The sequence below is a fragment of the Scomber japonicus genome, chromosome 3 (genome assembly GCF_027409825.1).
Source record: "Scomber japonicus isolate fScoJap1 chromosome 3, fScoJap1.pri, whole genome shotgun sequence".
NCBI lineage: Eukaryota > Metazoa > Chordata > Actinopteri > Scombriformes > Scombridae > Scomber > Scomber japonicus.
The window spans coordinates 35566895-35584376 of NC_070580.1; the positions used below are offsets into that span (position 1 = coordinate 35566895).

General features: G+C 38.0%; 2 protein-coding genes across 2 annotated transcripts; both read right to left on the reverse strand.

The window, feature by feature from the left end:
* Positions 1 to 4722: 4722 nt before the first annotated feature.
* On the reverse strand, positions 4723 to 6091 carry LOC128355916 (odorant receptor 131-2-like). Its single transcript, XM_053316303.1, has 2 exons — positions 5942 to 6091; positions 4723 to 5490 (listed from the first exon to the last, which is right to left on the reverse strand). The coding sequence occupies exons 1-2, from the start codon at positions 6089 to 6091 to the stop codon at positions 4723 to 4725; spliced, it is 918 nt and encodes a 305-aa protein (XP_053172278.1).
* Positions 6092 to 8691: 2600 nt separating this feature from the next.
* Positions 8692 to 10723, reverse strand: LOC128355402 (odorant receptor 131-2-like). Its single transcript, XM_053315641.1, has 2 exons — positions 10574 to 10723; positions 8692 to 9459 (listed from the first exon to the last, which is right to left on the reverse strand). The coding sequence occupies exons 1-2, from the start codon at positions 10721 to 10723 to the stop codon at positions 8692 to 8694; spliced, it is 918 nt and encodes a 305-aa protein (XP_053171616.1).
* Between the last annotated feature and the right edge of the window lie 6759 nt (positions 10724 to 17482).

Genomic DNA, 17482 nt, shown 5'->3' on the forward strand with positions numbered 1-17482 from the left:
CACCTGCCTAAACCAGAAGGACCTTTCCAATCATTGCAAATTGATTTTACACATATGCCAAAATGTAGAGGTTATCCGTATCTCTTGGTAATAGTGGATAGATTTTCAAAATGGCCAGAAGCATTTCCTACTAGAAAAGAAAATGCACAGACAGTAGTTAAGTGCTTAATGGAACATATTATTCCACGATACGGGATACCTGCAGGCATTGATTCAGATAATGGCACACCCTTTACATCACGTGTAACTAAACAATTAGCACTAGCATTGGGAATCAAATGGACCTTCCATATCCCATACCATCCACAAAGTTCAGGACAGGTGGAACGAACAAATAGAACCATAAAGGACAAATTGATAAAGATTCATCAATCAAGACAAATGAATTGGATTGAAGCTTTACCTCTTACACTTTTGTCCATTAGAGCAATGCCTAACAAAACTACTGGTTTGTCACCACATGAAGTACTAATGGCCCGTCCTTTTCCTTTAGGTGTTCAGATGAATGCGAGACCAGCAGAAGACCTAACACAATTACAAGAATTGCAACAAAACTATGTTAAACATTATTCTCTTTTGTTTCTAAATATTCTCAGCAGGTGATAGATTCTCTTCCCTCCTCAGCTGACACACCCACACATACTTTCCAACCAGGAGATTACGTCCTGGTCCGCAGTCTGAAACCTATAGAAGGAGAACCACGTTACGGCCCACCAACACAAGTTCTGTTGGTAACGCGGACAGCGGTTAAAGTCAAAGGCCAACCGCAATGGATCCATGCAACCAGAATCAAGGCTGCACCCCTTCCGAGCTTGGCATCAACATAAGTGGCGAACTAACAGAAGTTCAACAAACACGCAAAATTAATAAGATGCATGATGCGAGTGTAAAATACAACTTACCTCAAGCATATCTATACATAAATCTTATAATTGCTTGTTGTATACTTGCCTGTTGCGTAACTATCCCTTACATACTCATTGCTTGTGATGCTAACACGGATACCATTGTTGCATGTGAAAATAACAACACGAGTAAAGATAATTGGAAGATAAAACCGGAAAATAACACAATGACACGTAAGGAGGAATTGTTGAATAATGATCCTTATAAACGCATGAGAAGAGCAATCCCAGCAAGAATTGCTAAGCCTAAACCATACTTAGAAGTAGGCATGCTACAACATGTTCCAATAACTGAATTGGAAATGCAGTGTTTGTATTATCCATTAACTCCTAACGCAACTCGATCCTACTACATTCACAATGTTACCTATGTTACAATAGAATCATACACTGTAGATGTAAAAGTTGAATATCAGTCAGTAACAAATGAAGTGATTACTACTCGAATTATAGTACTAAGTGTTGTAACTGAAAGACCAACTGTTGAATTTTGTAATGCAGTATGGAAAAATCTTATTCCAAATTTTTTCGTCCACTTAGATCAAGACGCTTATGTAGATTTTCAACCGATGGTGCTCAAAGCCACACAAATGACATCACCCCAAGTATGTGTCAATGCCATAACGGGTATTATACAACATAGCATGGGTGTCACTCGCAATTGTCCTAAATCTTAGGGAATCCAAGAAGGAATTGTACGAACCAATAAAGATGCACGAGCCACAGGAGGCTATTTGAATCAACAATCGTGGGATAACATTTTCAGATTCTTTGGAGGACACCCTACCACTGCATGGATTTTGAGCATATTTGCACCTATCATTGGGATTATTCTCATTGTAACCGTACTGATGGGATGTTGCTTTTCTATTTTTCGAGCACTAATCATGAAATCTCTTCATTCTGTTACAAATATGACTGTGATACAGAATCCGGTTAGGAACGTGACCATCTACGTTCCACCAGACGACAAAAGTGAATCCACTTCTATCTCATCCGATTCTTCTGAGGACTCCAACGACAATGACTATTAAGGGACGAACCACCTTAAGGACCGGCATATTGTGGAACACGCGCGGAATGGATCCCAACCTTCTCGACGGCGGTGGTGCAAAGACTGGGTGAACGGGGGGTTGAGTAACAATAGTTCCCTCGTCCCCGAAGCCCAGCAGGAAGGATAAGCTTGCCACTATTAGAAGAGGAGAAGGGGGAGAACCGGACGTGTCCTGAAGAAACTGTGCCGAAGATCTATTATTTGTGATAGAATAATTTTTTTCAATATAAGGGATTAGATATAGCCTCAAGCCGCATATTTATTGAATATATCTATGATACAAAGTTTGAAGTGGTAATATTAAGTAGATTCAATTGTTTGCATTGTGAGCATAAAAATAAATAAATAAAGTAAAATATATAAAGAAAAGAAAAATAATAAAATATATAAAGAAAAGAAAAAATATAAAAGAAGAAAAGAAAAGAAAAAGAAATCAAATAGAAAAAGGGGGAATTGTTAGTATGTATTTTCTCTTAACATACCCCACTCAGCAGGGCACCATAAAGTCTGAATAAACATGTCAAAGAATGATTGATATAGTCCAAAATAACTTAAGGTGCCTCACAAAGGATATCACATTCTGCTCAAACTGCATACTGAAGATATTTGACCCTCTCTGTGACAGTATAAGACCCCTGTGTTCTGGAGTGAATCTTTGTCAGTGTCTCAGGCATGTAGACGTGAACCGAGCTCGTAATTAAAACATGTATTAAGACAGAACTTCTGACTTGATTCATCTTTGCCGTCTATCTACACAGTTTCCGAATAACAGTTAGCCACCAAGTTAGCCGCCGAGCTAGCAGCTGAGTTAGCAGCTGAAAGCTCTCAGACTTCGCATCTGTGTTTCGGGTAGAGGTGGTGACTTTGATTGACAGGTGACACTTGGTAGGGGGCGGGGTTTCAGCGAACTCTAAGGCCACACCCACAGTGTTTGGCAGCAGAGAAAGAGGCTGATTTTTACCAGGCGGGGAGTTCCGATCCTCTGAAAAGAAGCCAATGCGGAAGTAACTTAGAGCTGCATTCTATCAAAAGGCCACTAAGGGGCGACCGTCTCTATACAAGTCAATGGAGAATTCACCAATTTCTCACTTGATTTCTAACCTCAGTAAACGTTTTCAAAATGTGTTAATGGTCTCAATCGCTAGTTTAAAGCCTTCTTCAATGCAGTATGATGTTCATTTGTGACATTTTGGCCTCCCTGATTTTATATTTGACGATAAAGCAGGGTATGCATTAGGGCGTGGCTACGTCCTGATTGACAGGTTGATTGACCAATGTCCTTGAGATCCAGCCCTCGCAACCAATCGCAGCCTCCCTGCTCCGCCGTTGGTCCCGCCCATACGTCCGTCCATGACTCCGCCTCATGCCCATATAAGTAGAATCCATGTTCTTTTTTTCCCAGCATGCACCTGAAATTTTCAAGATGGCGCTGCCTAGATTCTATACTATTGGCTTCCGAGCAGCAGTCAACAAACCAATGGGTGACGTCACGAATGTTACGTCCATTTCTTTTATACAGTCTATGATTTTTACCCAACTTTGAAGCCTAAATTCATATATTTGGCGATTTTTTTAATCATTCAAATTTGGCAGGGTGGTTAACAACACACTTTTCTGTGGTATGTTAAACTCAGAACACATTTATTCTTACTTTACATGGACGTTAACCACAACCTCAGAAATGAAGTTTTGACACATTATGGCCAGGCTTTGTAGGACGACAGGTCCCAACAAGATACCAGAAATGGTCTCCATAAGGTAACAAAAATGTGCACAAACATGGGGGGTAAAGTTTTTTAATTAAATTGTAAAGGGCAATATACAAATTTGAATGAATTCATTCATAAATACCAGTTAAGTCAACAATTAAAATTGTATTTCAACACACAACAATAACATTTGAAAAATGAAGTACTTTCATATCTCGATATGAGTGTGTTGTAGAATGAAAGGGTTGAGTATTGTTTGAATTTTTCTGACACTGGTCAAAATTCAATATCTGGATTACATCAGGGTTTTTTTACATAGCTTTTATCATTTTGGGGACTTCAGGATTGCTTCTTTCCTTTTACAGAGTGGGAATGAGTTGCCCAAGTGAAGGACTTGAAGTATCTCAGGGTCTTATTCACAAGTGAAGTTAACATGAAGTATAAGGTTGATAGGTGGATCAGTGCAGAATCAGCAGTAATGTTTGCATTGTATCGGACCGTTGTGATTAAGAAAGAGCTGAGCTAGAAATTAAACCTCTCAATTTACCAGTTGTTAAATTAGGAACTCAGACATTCAGGGGTAGCTTGGTATAGAGCTGCTGCCACTTCACATCTAAAGGAGCCAGCTGAGATGGTTTGGGCACATGGTTAAGATGTCTCCTTGATGTTTCTCTCTGGAGGCATGTCCAACTGGTAGAAGACCCTGGGGCAGACCCAGAACATGCTGAAAAGGTTACATATCTCTACTAGCATAGACACACTTTGGGAACCCCCAGGAGGACATGGACAAAAATTGCTGGGGTGAAGGGTGTTTATTCTGATGCCACCATGACCCATTTCCATACATGTGGATGAATGGATGCATCGATGGATGAATGGATGATTTACATAACAGCTGTGTATCTTGCTGAACTTTACATTGCATGAATTCAAGATTCTGTAGAAAAAGATGTGAAAAGGAAAACTTGTATGGACTGAGGGGTGCACTGAATCCTGTCAATGATTAAAGGTTTATCTTTCTTTAAAGATACAATTATACATTAAGAATGATTGCTTATGGTTTGCTGATTTTACACAAAAGTTCATTTTTCAGGTACTTCCTGAAAGTATTGTCTCGAAGGCCATAGATGATTGGACTAATGGATCGTGGCAGAATCTGAACTGTAATGTAGATAGCAAAGAGGGAGTCCGCAATATTCTTAGGAAACCATCGCAGCAGAGCATCTTTCAATGGAGGGGTTGCATATGAAGACATACACAGAAGTAACTGAAACCCATGGAGGATGATGGTGTTCCTGGCTTTCTTTGCATCTTTGCTGGCTGTCTTTGCAGTAAACAAGATTTTGAAGTAAGTGTAAAATATGGTAATCCAGACTATAACTAAAAACAGTGAATATGTGATATCTCTCTTCTCAATAATTAGAGGATGTGGGAAGACAACTTCCCTGCGGCAAAACACTCGGGAATGAAAGAAGTCCAGCGGCTCTGTGGCTAAGGTGATGAAGAGATCAGTAATACCTGAGACAATGCTGGTCATCCAGATTAAACCAATCAGCATTAAAGTTCTTTTGACAGTACAGATCTGCATGTGGTGAAGGGGGAGACAGATGGCGATGTAGCACTCCACTGCCATGCAGGCCAGGTTCAGAGGAGTGTTTTCAGTGGTGAAAATAACAATCAGCATTATGACGCAACATACAGAGACATTTATTTGGTAGAGGGTGTAGCTGACGACAAACAGGGTGATGGTCATGGTCACCATAATAATGTCGTTGACCACCAGGTGAATAAAAAGGATATACCGGGGATTCAGGTAGAATATCTGGATGGTGGAAAGAAAGTACAGAACACAGTTAAAGTTAAATGGGTGACCTCTCAGTATCTGCCTTCTGTCATTTTCACTTGTCAACCACTTATTAATGGTGCAGCAAACTTTTCTCCTCCAGCTAAACTCCTAGCCTGGTATCTGAGCCCATTAATGGGTGTTTTTGCTGAATCATGAATCAATCAACCATTCAGAACTTTGTAGGTTGGATTAAGAACGGAGACCTCATCTTCCAGTCACCCGTTAATGGCCTGGCTACATCCATGAAAAATAGTCAAAATATGGCTACAAAAATGACACAAGCATGGATGAGATTGATGCAAGAGGCAAGAACAAAAACATCAAATTCCCCAACTCAGTCCAACAAGAAGTCATGTTATCATGCTGGATGACAAAGTTGAAAGTTCATTCATTCATTCATATTATGTTATGTTAAGTAATAACAGACCTGGTGTTTACGGAAGGTGTGAATGAGGCTGGCACTAATGAAGTTGATGGAGATCCCGAGAACCACAACGATCACATTCTTGGTCACAGCTTTAGTGAAGGAGTCTCGATACTGTAAAACAACTGTCACATTGGCAGCTGACACATTCATCTCTTGAAAGTAGAAGTCTAATAAAAGAAAGAACGTGGATATTATTCAGTCACATTTAAATATTTACAGAAAATACAGTATATACTGCAAGAAATAACCATAGCGTAAATATAAGGCAACTTTCCAAACATCAGAAAGACTTTTACCAAAAGAAGGCAGAGAAAACTACACATCTGACACTGTTTAGATATATATACAAACCCACTATATCACAATATCAATATGCATTGTAATAAATTAGCACAATTTTTACATTAGTATTGCTTACTTTTAAAATGACAATTATATTATATTTGAATACTAATGAAACAGAAAAAATCAACATGTCTGAATATTTAGGACCAGCTGAAAAGTAAATCAAAAACATAGTAAAAAATAAAAAATAAATTATAATAAGAAAATAATTATAACAATAAAATAAAATAAAAAACATTTGTGGGGATAATCCTGCATTAAGCCAGTCATCAACCTGATAAAGAAGAACTTAACCAGAAGATCAGAGCATAGACTTCACAAGTTAAATCAATATTCGTCTTGTTATTTAAACATAAATGTATTCAAAATGAAACAATTGATGTTTGATAATGAAGGAACAACAAAAGGTGACCTTATTGGATAATCTTCAGTATGTATCCTTTCCAAAATTCTTTCAAGATATATAAAAAATGAATTACACAGTAGCTCTTTAAACACCGTTTTTGGTATCAGTCACTTTTATTGAATTAACCTATGTCATATCTTTCAAATTATTCATTTTTCAGTTTGAAACAAATCTCCTTCATATTTCAGTGAACAGTTTCATCCCAGTGACACAATCTAAATGGAATCAGAACACAATTATAAACTATTGTGTATTGTCCAGTAAGTTGTACTTACCTGCGTTTAGAGCAGCAGGACACGAACTACATGGCTCCAGGAAATATCTGACTTTATATGTGTTTGGTACAACCTGGGATTCATAGGGGTGCTTTTGCATGTTTTTGTGTTGCATACTTGTTAGTAGTAGATATGTGTGTGTGTGTGTGTGTGTGTGTGTGTGTGTGTGTGTGTGTGTGTGTGTGTGTGTGTGTGTGTGTCCATACAGGTTTGCACAGCTATCCTTGTTAGGACATTGCCTTGACTCCATTCATTTTATATAGCCTAACCCAAATTCTAACCATAACCAATTCATGCTGACCCTAACTTTAACCCAACCTCAGTTTACCCATAACCTTAACCAGGACCTCATAAATGACATTCATTCACATTATGACCAGACTTTGTAGGACCATGAGGACTACAGGTCCCAACAAAGTCAGTGTGTATACCAGTAACGGTCCCCATAAGGTAACAAAAACGTGCACAAACATGGAGGTCAAAGTTTTATATTTGAATTAAAAAGGCCAATATAAAAACTTGAATTAATTTATTCATAGACATCGGTTTAGTCAACAATTTTTATTTTTATTTCAACACACAATAATAATATTTGCAAATGAAGTACTTTTACATCTCTGTGGTAAAGTGTGTTGGTGATTGAAAGCATTGACATTGACATTGACAAAAGGATGGAATGCGCTTTCCGGGTCAGGGATGAGATCCTGCCCCAAGTGAAGGAGTTCAAGTACCTCGGGGGCTTGTTCACGAGTGAGGGAAGGATGGAGCAGGAGATCGACAGGCGGATCTGTGCGGCGTCTGCAGTAATGCGGACTCTGCACCGATGAAGTGAAGAAGGAGCTGAGCCCGACTGGCGAAGCTCTCGATTTACCAGTCGATCGTCGTTCCTACCCTTACCTATGGTCATGAGCTTTGGGTAGTGACCGTAAGAACAAGATCGTGGGTACAAGCGGCCGAAATGAGTTTCCTCCGTAGGGTGGCTGGGCTCTCCCTTAGAGATAGGGTGAGAAGCTCAGTTATCCGGAGGGAGCGCGGAGTAGACCCGCTGCTCCTCCGCGTTGAGAGGAGCCAGATGAGGTGGCTCGGGCATCTAGTCAGGATGCCTCCCGGACTCCTCCCTGGTGAGGTGTTCAGGGCCCATCCCACCGGTAGGAGACCTTGAGGAAGACCCAGGACACGCTGGAGAGACTATGTCTCTCGGCTGGCCTGGGAACGCCTCGGGATCCCCCCGGGAAGAGCTGGACGAAGTGGCTGGGGAGAGGGAAGTCTGGGCTTCCCTGCTTAGGCTGCTTCCCCCGCGACCCGACCCTGGATAAGCGGTAGAAGATGACGACGACACTATGGGTTCTTTTTTTCATCCTAAAAAGTGCTTAAGTGGATCTTTGAATTGAGATGATTATGTCACAGTACAGAAAAGTACAGTTGTGTTTAAGTGTAATCTCCAGAGCTGACTGAATGAGGGATGATGCCAAAAACGGCAATTGCAAATGGTCTCAGTGGTTTTACTCCCATTCTCAATTTTGTACCTGTGAGTTGAGCTTGCCAAATTTAAACTCTTGAGTATACAAGTCCAAACTTGGTGTACTCCATGTTGAGAAAGGCCTCTAGTTAACTCAACAGAGGAAACGCAAGTAAATCAAAAGCATAAGTTTTAGGACCTGTCTCCATTTAAAGCTTTTCAATGTTTTTGAAAGCTCTTCTCATTATAATTGGCAGATTAATGCTTATTGTGAGCTGACTTTACACAACAGATTCCTTTTCAGGTACTTCCTGAAAGTTGTGTCTCGTATGCCATAGATAATTGGACTAATGGATCGTGGCAGAATCTGAATTATAATATAACAAGCAAACAGGGAGTCTGAAAAGTTCTTTGGAAACCATTGGATTAGAGCATTTTTTAAAAGGGGATCTGCGTATGTTGCCATACACAGCAGCACCTGAAAACCATGGAGGAGTATAGTATTTCTAGCTTTTTTTGCGTTGTTGCTAGCTGTTTTTGCAGTGAACAGGATGTTGAAGTAAGTGTAAAAGATAACAAACCACACAATAACCAGATACACTACATAGGTAATATCCCTCTTCTTGATAATGTGGGGATTTCGAAAGGCAGTTTCCCTGAGGCAGAACACTCGGGAATCAAAGAAGTCCAGCGGCTCTGTGGCTAAGGTGATGAAGAGATCAGGAAGAACAGACAACATGCTGGTCATCCAGATTAAACCAATCAGCATTAAAGTTCTCTTGACGGTACAGATCTGCACATGGTGAAGGGGGAGGCAGATGGCGATGTAACACTCCACTGCCATGCAGGCCAGGTTCAGAGGAGTGTTTTCAGTGGTGAAAAGAGCAATCAGGATGAAGGCAGCGCAGATTGAGACATTGATTTTGTAGAGGGTGTAGCTGACGATGAACAGGATGACAGTCAGCGTCACTTGGATCATGTCGTTGACGACCATGTGAAAAAACAGGATATACCGAGGATTCAAGTAAAAGATCTGATGGGTGGGCAGAAAAGCACAGGGGAGGGAAGTAAATGTTCGTTCTGCAGTAATCAATCATCACAGATTAATTACTGTACAACAGTATTATAAACAAATAGCAACACTTTTAAATCACTTCTGCTCATGTTCTTATTAGCAAGTATTGGCATGATGGTTTCATTAACATAATTGTTTTGCCATTTCTTACATTCTGCTGTCAAATCATTGTCAATCATTGAGATTTTAAAGCTGCAGCATGATGGCTTGGTGCTTAGCACTGTTGCCTCAGAGCAAGAAGTTCTTGGGTTTGATACACAGCTGGGGCCGTTCTGTGTGCAGTTAGCATGTTCTCCACGTGCTTGCATAGGTTTCCTCCCACTGTCAAAAACATGTATGTTAGGTTAATTTTCCTGTAAAATTGGAGTTGGTCCCTGGGGGCTGCACAGTGGCTGCCTACAGCTCTGCTCACCGCTGCTCAACTGTGGGAGGATTTTTGCATCAATATATTTCCAAAAAATATTACGTTATATATTGTTCTTATCTTATTAATGATATATACCATAGTACACAAGTAACAATACTGCACAACCATAACTATAGCCTGAGCAACACTATATTTTTGAGGCAGACACCACTGTTGACATTTGAGATTTTAAATAGATATGTGGAGACATTTAAACATTTCTTCAGTGCCTTCTGGTGGACAGTCCACCTTATAAGCTAATACCAGCTGATATATTGGCCCAGCCAATTTATCATTAAGGTTATCTACCAATTACATGGATCCAGGATAGCAATTGTAATCTAAATATTGAAAGGCCTTGGCTGTCTCTGTTGAACTTCAACACAGATGCATAATTGCTGTTAATCCTACTTGGTGACAGTAAAAAAAAGTAGGAAAAGTAGTTAATCAATCATTGCAATGCTGGTGACTATATAACACTAAAAATGTATTTAGTCAATTGAGTTACATCTATGTTGCTGACCTGCCTTGCTTTAACATTCCATATACGGTAGGCCTATCTTAACATTTTGTTTAAATTCATCCCATGACCTAGACCAATTTGACCTAAAATTACACCACAGATTTTTAAACAAGCTGTTTCATGTCAATAAAGAAATGCCATACCTGGTTTTTGCTGAACGTTTGAATGAGGTTTGCATTGATGTAGTTGATGGAGATCCCGAGAACCACAACAATAACATTCTTGGTCACTGCTTTGGTAAAGGAGTCTCGATACTCTATAACCACAGTCACATTAGGAGATGACACGTTCATCTCTTAAAAGGTCTAACAAAAGAGAAAACATGGTAGTAAAATATCAGCAGTAATTGTAGAGAACAAGGACTAATGTTGACCACAGTATGAGACAATCCACTGTTTTAGGTGGATGCCTTCAATTAAATAATGAAGAATTATACATTTTTAAAAAAATATTATAGGCTTAAACAATGGAAACTCACAGTTGTACATTCAATTAGAGCTTAATTTACATTGAAGTCTGAGACATACACTATCTATGGATTTTCAGTTGGTATGTATTTAAAAAATATATTATTCTTCAAAAAGTACATAAGTTATGTATTTATTTATTTACAAATGATCATCTGAAGCAACTATGGGCACTGTTGGACATTGTTGGTGTTAGTTGTGAACATTCATGTCTTTTACGGCCAACATTAAAAAGAAGTGCTCACCTCAGGATCAGCACATCAACTTGAAAGGTAAAACAATAAACAAATTGTTAAATGAAATGGAAGTGAACACATTTAAAGTCAAGTGGTTAACATGTAACACCAAAAAAGCTTGATTTAAGAATAAAAAAGACAGCATATATTATCTATCTCTTGCAAAAACCTGAATAATTTAATTAGATGATCAGTCTTTCAAATAGAATTATATCAACTAAGGTCCTTAATAAGCTTGTTGATGACCACACTTATATCTTCTTATGGGTTCATCCAAATCATGTTTTGTGAGATATCAAAGTTAAAAAAGTCCTGCAACAGAAAAAGAATCAGATTAAACGTTTACAGAGAAAATACACATGTGAAAAGTGCACCAAAAACAGGCCTGTGTATACATATCATACATATTCTGTATTGTGACACTGACAACATGCAACCAACCAACCTGGATCCAGCATGGTTATAGACAGTGTATGTATCAGCTGTGACAGAATACCTTTATATGTGGTTTGCTTGGCAGTCATTCATGGATTTGGGCGTGTGCATATGCATTTTTAGATTTTGCATGTATACATATAGTGTGTGTATGTACCTTGCATCTACACATTTTTTGGCCACATCGTCAGTCATCCATCTTGTGCATCTGGCAGAAATGTTAAACTGGAGTTAAACTGATGTTTTCAGTGCCGTGCAAACTGAGGCATCTTTTTCTGGTTTCAAGTTTATTTTCCTTATGTAACTAAAGGCAAGGCAAGGCACTTTTATTTATATAGCGCATTTCATACACAATGGCAACTCAATGTGCTTTAACTAAAGTGAGTGTGTACTGTGCTCTGAGCACTTCCAGAACATGGTTAATCCTTTGCTCAACACTGTACTTGAACACCTTCGGTGAAGACAGAGATATAATGTGACAACATAAATATAACACCTATTGCATGCATTTCTGTGCAGACTGTCATGGCCCCCAGTGGCTGAATTCTACTGACTGGTAACCTTTCCTTTAGCACCATGGAAAATTTTAGTTTTTTTATTGAAATGATTCACCAACTATTGGATGGATGGCCATGGAAGATTGTGCAGACTGTGTCTCCTACAGAATGAACTGTAATTTCTTTGGTAATTCTCTGACTTTTTGTAAATATTATATAAGCTGAACCTCAGCATGTTAGTATTCTGACATTACTGTAGCTTTTAGCTCAGACCACTGCAGTCTGCCGCTAGCATGGCTGTAGACCAGGTCATGTTAAAATGAGTTTGACATACCACAGAAAAGTGTGTTGTTAACCACCCTGCCAAATTTGAATGATTAAAAAAATCATCAAATATATGAAATTAGGCTTCAAAATTGTGTAAAATCAGCGTCTTTCTCTGTTCCCAAATGCTGAAGCCCCGCCCCCTACCAAGTGTCACCTGTCAATCAAAGTCACCACCTCTACCAGAAACATGGACGCTACGTCTGAGAGCTTTCTGACGCTAGCTCACCTGCTAGCTTGGTGGCTAACTCGGCTAACTGTAGACTGTATTGGTAGTAGTGTTAGATGTAGTAACAATAACTGGCCACTAGGCAGGTTAACCACTGAGGAGAGTGGACTCTCGGTCGCTACAACGTCACAGGGTAGCCCTTTTTTGCAGGCTCAGAAAATCAGGAAAAATGAGAGGCTGAGAAACAGTTTAAGGCTCTATCTCCACAATTCAGTACTGCATAGTTATCAGCCTTTTCACATGTAACCATTTTCCAACATGTATAATATGTTTAGAAGTAAATCAATGAATTGACTTTACACAGACTTTAAGTGTTCTGACTGATGGTTACTCACTGATAGTCATGTTGAGGCTGATGTGACCTAAACCAGATATTAAACTGTAAACCTCCACTAAACTTTGTCTGGGAAAAGAAAACCTCTACCTTTAGTTTTTCTGTGATGATCATTTGACTTTATTTGGTCCTGACATTATCTTATTACAGATGTAACATATTGGCATTGATTCTGTGTTGGGCAGTAAGTAAAAACACATTGCAGTACAGAAATGCCAAACATGTTTGAGATTATTTAAAATCTATTTTTGTTGTCAGCTAGACAACACCGGCAAGTTTATTTTTCAACTGTAAAATGTTAAATATTTATCTTAGTCTGTATTCTATAATCATAAGATTTTTAGGGAATGTAACTAGAAATGTCGGCATCACAAATGATGGCATCACAAATACCCCTTTTTCATAACTTTTATGTTTTTATTCTGTGCGTATCTTATAAATGTTTTTTAAATGCTGACATCGGGATTGGCCTCAATAATCCGGCATTAGTCGGCCTCTTGTACAAAAAGAGCAACACACATGAGATCGCACCCAAAAATCTAAATTTTAGTTTTGCATTAGGTTCTTATTTGTTTGTGATTTTGTGACTTATTTACTTATGAGAATGTTAAACAGGTTAAAATGTGCAATTTAGTATCACCCCAAATTACAATGACTGGGCCTTGTAATACTAGAGGAAAAAGAAGATTATGCCTCTGAACTTAGATCTATCAATATTGTCAATACTTTGACTTTGATTTTGACATCACTCAGTTCCTCTGGGCCTTTTCTATTAGAAGTGGTTTCTTCTCTTCCTAATGTCTTGCATTTACTGGGGTAAACTTACTTTAAGCAAATCTTTGTTGAACTTTCCACAGAAAGGGCTTCAGGGACCTTCTGACATTTTCAATAGTCCTCAGTGTATTCAGGAAGTGAGTCATGCTGCAGGACACAGAACGAGCAACCATGTCATTAACCTTCATTAGGCCTTCACATTAAAGGTCACACACACACACCAGGGTAGGTTGTTATGTAGCATCAGTACACACACACACACACACACACACACACACACACACACACACACACACACACACACACACACACACACTCACACACAGACAGACAGACATACACACAGCATCAATGGGATTTATTAGATATGTCTTCTGAGAGAGTTTCTCATGATTGCCATTAAGAGAATCTGTTATTAGTATTCTACTATTGGCCGTGACATTTAACACCTAAATGGCAATCTTTTAGTAAATTAAAAACAAGTTGCAGCATACTCAACAGAGAACAGGTGATTCAGTTCACTGACCTTAACGAGCATTTCTGAAACAAAAATAAAAATCTCTATGGACTTGCTCTTTGAACATAACAACTGGTAATCCTCAAAGAGGATGGCTTCGTTCCCATGGTGTTGTCTCTCTCACTTGTTTGCTCTTTAATGAACTTTTACTTTCTAAACCATTAAACTAAACTTTCCTTTAGAACAATCTAAAGTTTGCTTGCTGATGAAGTTGTTGCATCACTTCATACTCTCAAAGCAACAATAAAAAAACTTTAATTCTCCGCTTTCATCTTTTATAAAGTAGCTCAAACTTACAATTCCCATTATGTGAACCTATATATCAATTAGGGCGGTCACAATAAATTGATTATTTAATTAATCAATCAATAGAAAATTTATTGTTTTAGTAATATCATCAAGTAAAAATAACAGAGAAGCTACAATCTACAAAACTAAACTGAATATCTTTGGGTTTTGGACAAAAAAAACCATTTATTATAATATATAATATATAAAATATAATTTATCAACATGAACATTTCACTATTTTGTATCTAGTTGAAGTTCACACTAAACAGTTTATTGAGACGCTTATTCAAGTTGCGTTAATTCAACCTTTTCATTCCCAATTCTGATTTTGATACCGTCAAATCAGGGTCGTGAATATTACAGAAAGTGGCACTTTCTTTTTCCCAAATTTAAAATCTATAAACCTCTTTGTGTAGAAATCATCAAGTTAGAGTTTGTGGTGACGCTAAAAACTGAGTCACGGCCCGCTGTGATTGAATGAAAACAACTGAACACTGAATCTTTACAGAGACATTGACAAAGAAAGTTGATTAGATTTGACAGATTAGTCCAACCATAAAATGAACTGCACATTAGTTGTTAAACAATTTCATCAACTTAAGTGCAACTCTTGTTATACCTTGACATATTAGTTTTTTGAAGAACAAACATGTCTTGCATCACAGTCTATTGAGAAAATGTGTTTAAGGTCATAGTCAGTAATGATGCTCTTGGATTGGAAGCGGTAGGTGTTCCCCACGGAGCTGCTCTTTAAACGAAGCAAATTGAAATCCTCCAGGAATTAGCTTTCACCAACCTGCATGCTCTCAAAAACAAAACGTTCTGACTGCTGGCCCACTGAGAACAAACTTTAGTCATCAGGGTTCTTGTTGCCCTTTCAATGCAACTTGAGTTGTGAAGAAAAGTGAAGTGAAAATGTTTTGAGTTCATCCAGTAACTTTTTAACCCCTTGTGCACCAAGTTTATGAAAGATTGAAAACATCTCTCTAAAGTAGAGCTTGTCACTTGTCACTATGTTTTGTCCTCTTGTTTTATGTGTTTTTTAAAGAGATTTTATATATTAAGTTTATAGTGTTGATGGAATATAGCGTAAGATGGTAATTATACAAATATCTCACAATGTATAAGCAACCACACTGTATGTGGCTGACAGATTAAGACGTCGACCATGAACTGCAACATCCTTTATTGGAGGCCAAACAGAGACCTTCTGTTGGACATTATTTCTTATGTCTCAGCTCCTCTTATTTCCATCATCAAATACATGAAAAAATACTTGTATCCAAGAAAATAGTGAAGTATACAAAAATGTTCCTATCTCTTCTGACTGTTGTATGGAGCTTGGGAGGGTTCATGGAGAAGAAAATAATTAATTTGTGCTTTCACTCTCACGCCATTCTCAGATCCTCTGTACATCCTCACTATGGATGGTTTGATTTAATGAGGTTTAGCTTTGATATTGCACTGAGAGATGTGGATATACTTCAGGTTTTGTCTTGTAAGCACAGCACTGTTATCTCTGAGATCCCTTACATGTACTATATGGCAGTGGTTCTCAACATTTTTTGCGTAAAAGACCCCCAAATGTATACACATCAGTTACTAGTATTTGATAACCTGTAGTCTCGGGGATCCACATCTGATAAGTTACCGTCTTCCATAACTGTCTAAACTGTAGACTGGTAAATTGTGAAACCATCAAAAAACAACAATTTACATTGTCTTATTGGGGTTTTATTCAGGTAAATAATAGTGACATTAAAATATTTCCCATTTTTCTGGGGATCCCCTGAAAGCCTCTCAAGGACCCCTGGTTGAGAACCTCTGGTCTACATAACAGATTTTTTTTTTGCAGTAAAACAAATGTAAGTATTACTTTGAGAGCACAAATTATTAATTAAAGAGCAAAACAATTTTTTGTCACACAGTACAGAATATTCCTGCATTCCCACCAAAAACTAATCACTTCCTTCCACTTCCATGTCAAACAGCCAATCATAAAACCTCTTGAGCTTATTATTTTGCTTTTACTGCTGCTCACAATTTATGGCCTTTTTTAAAACAGAACATCCAACTTAAGTTCAGTGAAGGAGAAGCTCAGCTGCTTCCTTTTATGAACTAATCAAACATGTTCATGTCTAACTACAAGTGATAAAAGGCCTTAAAAAATATGGAATAAAAATGAAACTTCCCTAAACACCACACTCAGAAGTGATAAGTTCACTATTTTATTGCCTTCTGTGCTGTAATACAGGGATTCATCAGAAAAATACAAAAAGGTACAAGTATTAGAAAATATACAAAAACATACAGGCATCCAAATATAAGGGGGAATACATTTTTGATGGTCTTTTATTTATACAAAACTACAACAGTGAGACAATCAACCACACTGTAGTTGAGCTGGTCATATTCATTTATTCATACTGTGTCCTGTAAAGTTTCTGAGGGATGATTATATAACTGACAGATTTTAAAAGGACCATTTTAATTAGTTTAATTGAATATTAAAATGCCAGATAATCATTTTCTGTTATTTTTCCTCTTCTAAACACTTGTTGACTAAGTGTTAAAGGTTAAGCTGGGATGGTCATGAATAAATGCCAATGATGCACTTCATGTGTTCACGTTAAGGTCACTGTAATACAAAATGTAGAAAGTGCAGAGTGAAGAACAAATTGTATTTACGAGATTCTTTTTTTTCTCTCATTGTAACATACCGTCTACTATTTCCCCTAATGTCATCACATTTTTCTCTAACAACAACAACAGACCACAGCTTCAGTGAATAGTGACACTTTAAACTTCTTAACTTCCCTTTTAAAATAATCTAAACCACTTTCCTCTCACCACTGTAAAGACACTTCGGCCTGTGATTAAAACTCACTTCTATGGGCGATAAAGTACTGACTGTACCAAAAATAACCCAAACTATTTTAATATCGGGA